Source organism: Mirounga leonina, unplaced genomic scaffold, assembly GCF_011800145.1.
Source record: "Mirounga leonina isolate KUSES-001 unplaced genomic scaffold, KU_Mleo_1.0 Mir_173, whole genome shotgun sequence".
NCBI lineage: Eukaryota > Metazoa > Chordata > Mammalia > Carnivora > Phocidae > Mirounga > Mirounga leonina.
The window spans coordinates 73,963,567-73,969,566 of NW_023270447.1; the positions used below are offsets into that span (position 1 = coordinate 73,963,567).

A 6,000-nucleotide genomic window follows, 5' to 3' on the forward strand; every position below is an offset into this window, starting at 1 on the left:
AAGTCAAAAAGTAAAAATAGGGCAGGATTATTAAGCTGGAAGGTAGAGAAGTGATATGGGAATAAGATTAAAAAAGCGAACTCTAATACAGAAAATCAAAAAAGCCAATCAAACCAACAGGTTTCTAGTGAACATCTACTAAATGTTCAGCACTGTGTCCTAGGAGTTCTCTTTAAGTTATCCTTTTGAATTTTTCAAAAGCATACACAGTAGTAAATTAGGAAATCCAGGAAAAAAATCTTCCCCAGATAATAAAGAATATTATAATCAATAACCACAAAAAGGCAGGAGCTTTTACTGTTGATTTTACCACTTTCATCCCACCTCCAGCTCCAAATAATCACCTCTTCCTAATGCTAGACATGAACTACTGTTAACTAATAGAGTTCATATGTGACAATGGGTAGGAAATAAAACAAGGAAAGGAAATGACAGTAAAGTGTTTTAAAAAGTTAGATGCCATCAAATCAGCATCTTAGGAAACTTTTAAGAGCTTTCTACAAATAACAACAATAATACCAGCTAATATTTGAGTGCTATATAACATGACTTTTACCATATGCTAGGCACTGTGCTAAGTATTTTTACATAATTTTACATAAATTAACTTGTTTATCCCTCCTCACAAACCTAACAAACAGGATATGGATGTTATTTTACTGATGAAGAAATGGGTGAAGTTAGACTTACCTAACCAAGGTCATATGACTCATAATGGTATCTTAATTACTATTTGTTGGGGGGTGGGGGGAGAGTCACAAAAAGATATCCACTCCAACCTCAAAGTAGGAAAGAGGGAAATAAGATAGCTTTTTGGGAGTTAAGACTCTAAAACTCAGTACCATTTGAACTTTCCCTCCTCCTTGGCTTCCCTGATACCATGTTCTCCCACCTCTGTGCCTATTCTTTCTGGTTCCTGTGGATAGAGGAAGGGCAGTAACAGGCAATCTCTAAATGTTGAACAAACTTGGTTCCTGGTCCTAAGCTCGCTTCTCTCACTTCCTACTTTGTCCCCAAGTGACATTATCCACTCATCCTGTTTCATGGCTCCTATAGACTAGTGATTCTCAAACTTCTTAGTCTCAAGACCCCTTTCACTATTAAAAATTACTGAGGATGCCAGGGGCGCCTGCCTGGGTGGCTCAGTCGGTTAAGTGTCTGCCTTGGACTCAGATCATGATCTCAGGGTCCTGGGATCAAGCCCTGCATTGGGCTCCCCGCTCAGCAGGGAGCCTGCTTCTCCCTCTCCTCCCCGCTCATGCTCTCTCTCGCTCTCTCTCAAAAAAAAAAAAAAAAAAAAACTTGAAAAAAATTACTGAGGATCCCAAAGAGCTTTTGTATATAGGGGTTATATTTATTGATATTTACCCCATATTAGAAATTAAAATGGAAATATTTCATATTATTTTCATTTAAAAATAACAAAAATGATGTTAACATGTTTTAAAAGAAAAGTAAATATATTTTCTAAGACAAAAGAATTTAATAACAAGAGTGGCATTGCTTTACATAATGTCTAGCTTAATGGAAGGTAAGTGGGTTCTCATACCTACTTTTGCATTGTCTGTTGCCATATGTTATTTTGGTTGAAGTATATAAGGAAAATACAGCCTCACAAAGATAATTAGTTGCAATAGGGAGGAGTATTTTGATAGCCTTTTCAGATAATATAGATCGCCTTCTTTGATCTGCACCAAAACTCCACAAGTAATGGTTTCTTAAGTTACAATGTAGCATCTGAAACCACATAAAGGAACTATCGGTACCTTGCTATGTTAAAGCACATTGGTCTAGTTTGTGTTATGCATAGGTCTTTTACACATGTATGAGTTTGTTACATCATACATTGGTCATTTTGAAAACAGTGACTCACTGAATTTAAAGATCTTCAATGTTAATATTCATTATACAACACTGTTGACATTTGTTTTTATCACCACAGATCTCGTCAAAAAAACCTTTTAAATATTGAGAAGTTATCAAGCTCATTATGGCAGATACAAGTTTTCCTATATTCTCTCTTTTTTTGCCTAGAAGTTCAAGTTTTATCCTTGGCAACAAATACTGTCAGTTGTTTTTCTTGAAGTGACAGCTCAGTTCATTCATTTTTAAGAAAATGTCTGCCCAGTACTCATATCTGAATAACCATTGTTTTTGTCTGGTTCTTTCAGATGGTACTTCTTTCAGATGAAAAGACTGGCTAGTGGGGCTTGCAACTCAAACAATTGCACAAGTGCTTTTTCCTCAGAACAACCATCATAGTGCAGTTCGCAGCAGCAGGACTTTATGTGTACTTCCCATCCCATAATACAGAATACTAAAGAGATATATACGTTAAGGGTTGAAATTTAATAAAACTAGTAATTTTTATTGCTTCACATCAAGGACATGTTAAGTAAAACCTGCTTTTTTCTGGTTACTGCAAATGCATGGTGTTAATAAGTCGATGACGGTTTGATGCTATTTGCCTTAATCCATGCTAAGGTGACAATAGTTTTACTCACTTTTTTTTTTTTTTTGCAAATTTTATTTATTTTTTAAGATTGTATTTATTTATTTGAGAGAGAGAGAGAGAACACAAGCAGGAGAGGGGTAGAGGGAGAAGCAGACTCCTCGCTGAGCAGGGAGCCCAATGCAGGATTCAATCCCAGGACCCCGAGATCATGACCTGAGCCAAAGGCAGACGCTTAACCGACTGAGCCTCCCAGGCACCCCATTTTTTGCAAATTTTAAATGAATTAATTTGTGTTTTGCAAACAATGTCTTGATACTACAATGAAAGTAGTTTTGACTTCATGGATTCCCTTGAAAAAGTTGTGGGGATTCCCAGGGGTCTGCAGACAACACTTTGAAAACTGCTACTATAGACTATCTCTCTGTCAATGACGCTTCAGTTTTTATTCCAGTCTATGCCTTGCTCCTGATCCCAGACCCACTGGACCCTGGAACAATTAAAGAAATGTCTTGGGTTTTATCAAAGGCCTTAACTGCTTGAACTCTGAAACCCATCCCCTCCAGCCTTCCCCAGGACTCTGCTCCTTCAATTATTCTGTCCTCCTATATCAGCAAACCTTCCCCTGCCATCAACATACAGTCACATGCTAGTATTTCTTCCCATTCTTATAAATATCTCCTTTGATCCCATAGACCCAGCCACTTCTCCAGTTCTCCATTTCCTTTTGTAAATAAAGTTGTTTCAAGAGTTGTCTACACAACTCAGTAAAGCTGAAAACAAAAACAAAACAAAATGACTTTGAAGGAAAGAAGTGAGGGAATAAAAAAGATGCCATTCTTCCTCCAATTTTCTGAAATGACCCCCCATTGGTTAAAGCCAACTCAAAGACAGGAGAACAAGACAGTTGAAGGAAGGTGAATGTAGACAGAGAGGGGCAAGAGAAGATACCTTTCATAGTTTACCCTTTTTACTGATTACATCCTAGCTCCTCTCATCTGGGGGAAAAGTTTGTAATATATAAATAAATAAATAAATAAATTTCCATCACCCTCTTTAAAAAAGAGAAAAAAAGGGGCACCTGGGTGGCTCAGTCGTTAAGTGTCTGCCTTCAGCTCAGGTCATGATCCCAGGGTCCTGGGATCGAGCCCCATGTTGGGCTCTCTGCTCAGCGGGAAGCCTGCTTCTCCCTCTCCCACTCCCCCTGCTTGTGTTCCCTCTCTTGCTCTCTCTGTCAAAATAAATAAATAAAATCTTAAAAAAAAAAAAAAAGGATTTAAAAAAAGAGAGAGAGAAAAAGAAAGCTGTCTACAATATGGTTGTCACTTCTTTACCTCCAATTCACTCTCACAACCACTCCAATCTAGCCTCTATTCCCACCACTCCAGTAAAGACCACAGTTGTTGTTCTGTCCTCATCTTACTCAACCTTTCAAAAGCACTGAGTAGAAGTGACCACTCCTTCTTTCTTAAAATATTCTCCTTACGTGGCCTTTACACTCTCCTGGTTTTGTTTCCTTTCTACTTCACTGAGCACTATTTCTTGGGTAACTTTTTAATCTCCTTAGCTTGTAATCAACTTCTAAAAGCTGGAGTGTCTCCACAGCTAGATCTTGGGCCCTAGTCTCTACACACAAAATGCTAATAGCATTGCTATTAGGGAGATGGGACTAAGAAGTAACTTTTAATTATCTTTTCAAGATCATCAGTATTAATATAGTTATATTTTTAAATGGATAAAAATTTATAATTAAAAGAAAGCAGTAACAATCATCTGTAATCTCACTACCTCGAGATAACACTGTGAACATTCAATAAATTTCTTCCTAGTCTTTTTCTTCTTTTTAAAGATTTTTTTTTTGGGGGGGCGCCTGGGTGGCTCAGTTGGTTAAGCGACTGCCTTCGGCTCAGGTCATGATCCTGGAGTCCCGGGATCGAGTCCCACGTCGGGCTCCCTGCTCAGCAGGGAGTCTGCTTCTCTCTCTGACCCTCCCCCCTCTCATGCTCTCTATCTCATTCTCTCTCTCAAATAAATAAATAAAATCTTAAAAAAAAAAAAAATTTTTTTTTTTTTAATTTGACAGAGAGAGAGACAGCGAGAGAGGGAACACAAGCAGAGGGAGTGGGAGAGGGAGAAGCAGGCTTCCCGCTGAGCAGGGAGCCTGATGCGGGGCTCGATCCCAGGACCCTGGGATCATGACCCGAGCCAAAGGCAGACGCTTAATGACTGAGCCACCCAGGCGCCCTCTTCCTAGTCTTTTTCTAAGATCAACATGATCACTTATAAACACTAACTTGAAGGAAGCAAAGAGAATTTTTTTTTTTTTTTAAGGATTTTATTCATTTATTTGAGAGGGAGAGAGAGGGAGTACAAACAGGGGGAGTGGCAGGCAGAGGGAGACAGAGAAGCAGACTCCCCGCCAAGCAGGGAGCTCTGATGCGGGGCTCGATCCCAGGACCCTGGGATCATGACCTGAGCTGAAGGCAGATGCTTAACTGACTGAGCCACCCAGGCACCCCAGCAAAGAGAATTCTAACTCAACCTACAGATAACACTAAGTTGGATAGGACAGCTAAAAGTTGGATTCAAAACATGATCTGGAGGAAGGAAAGGGACTGGAACTAACATTACAGAGTGTCTCTGTGTTGGACATGATGAAAAAGCTGAACTTCTGGACTGAAGGCCTGGCTTTCCATGGACTGGTCAGGACAACACTGGACAAAGTGTTTGACCTTTCTAAACCTTTTTTTTTTTTAAAATACCCATTCCCTATATACCTCCCCACATTACTTTGAAGCTAAAATGAGAGAGAGAGAGAGACGAGTGTGTGTGTGTGTGTGTGTGTGTAAAAACACTATGTAAACTCTTTCTTTGCAAAGGTAAGAATAATTATTGTCCAAGCCAATAGTAAAAACAGTGGTATGCATTTCAACAATCTTTTTCCAAGCACAAAGCAAATAATATGACCAAGAAATAATTTCTGCATGACCATGCCAATCACTAACCTTGATTCACCTGCCTATATTTACCAGCCTAATAAAACTGCTGGAAAGGAGAGGTAACCATCAGGTATGACCTGCAGAGAAAAACTTGTTTACACCCTGAATAATGCAGAGGGTTCTCTATAGACAGAGAATGGAGAACTGGCCATCTGCATCTAGTGTGCAAACTGGATTTCTTACCTGTAGCTCTGCTTCCAGGCCCAGCCGCCTGATAAAGGGGTCAGTGACATGGTAGCGCCGCTCAAAGCTCAGGGCACCCCGCTCCTGGGGGACAGATACAAACTCACAGTTTCATTAATTTAATCCAGTATGATTTACTATGTGCCTATTACATACCCAGCACTGTGCTGGGCACCACAGGATCTACAAAAGGTCTGCACTATACTTGGGCAAGGATTAGAGAATAATAAAAGAGTATAAAATAAAGCACAAAGTTGTGCTTGTTGGGTTGCCAAAGAAGAAGAAGAAGAAGAAGGAGAAAAGAAAAAGAAAGAAAAAGAAAGAAAGAAAGAAAGAAAGAAAGAAAGAAAGAAAGAAAGAAAGAAA

General features: G+C 39.2%; 1 protein-coding gene across 5 annotated transcripts in view; it reads right to left on the reverse strand.

Moving 5' to 3' along the window:
- The window catches only part of WDTC1 (WD and tetratricopeptide repeats 1), a 65,889-nt gene that overhangs the window by 39,674 nt on the left and 20,215 nt on the right, over positions 1-6,000 (reverse strand). For 4 of the 5 annotated variants that reach the window (XM_035019382.1, XM_035019383.1, XM_035019380.1 and 1 more), the window contains one exon: positions 5,635-5,718. In XM_035019382.1, the coding sequence (XP_034875273.1) occupies positions 5,635-5,718 (84 nt within the window). Of the gene's footprint in view, positions 1-5,634; positions 5,719-6,000 lie in introns of those variants that run through there. The other variant, XM_035019384.1, reaches the window with a different exon arrangement.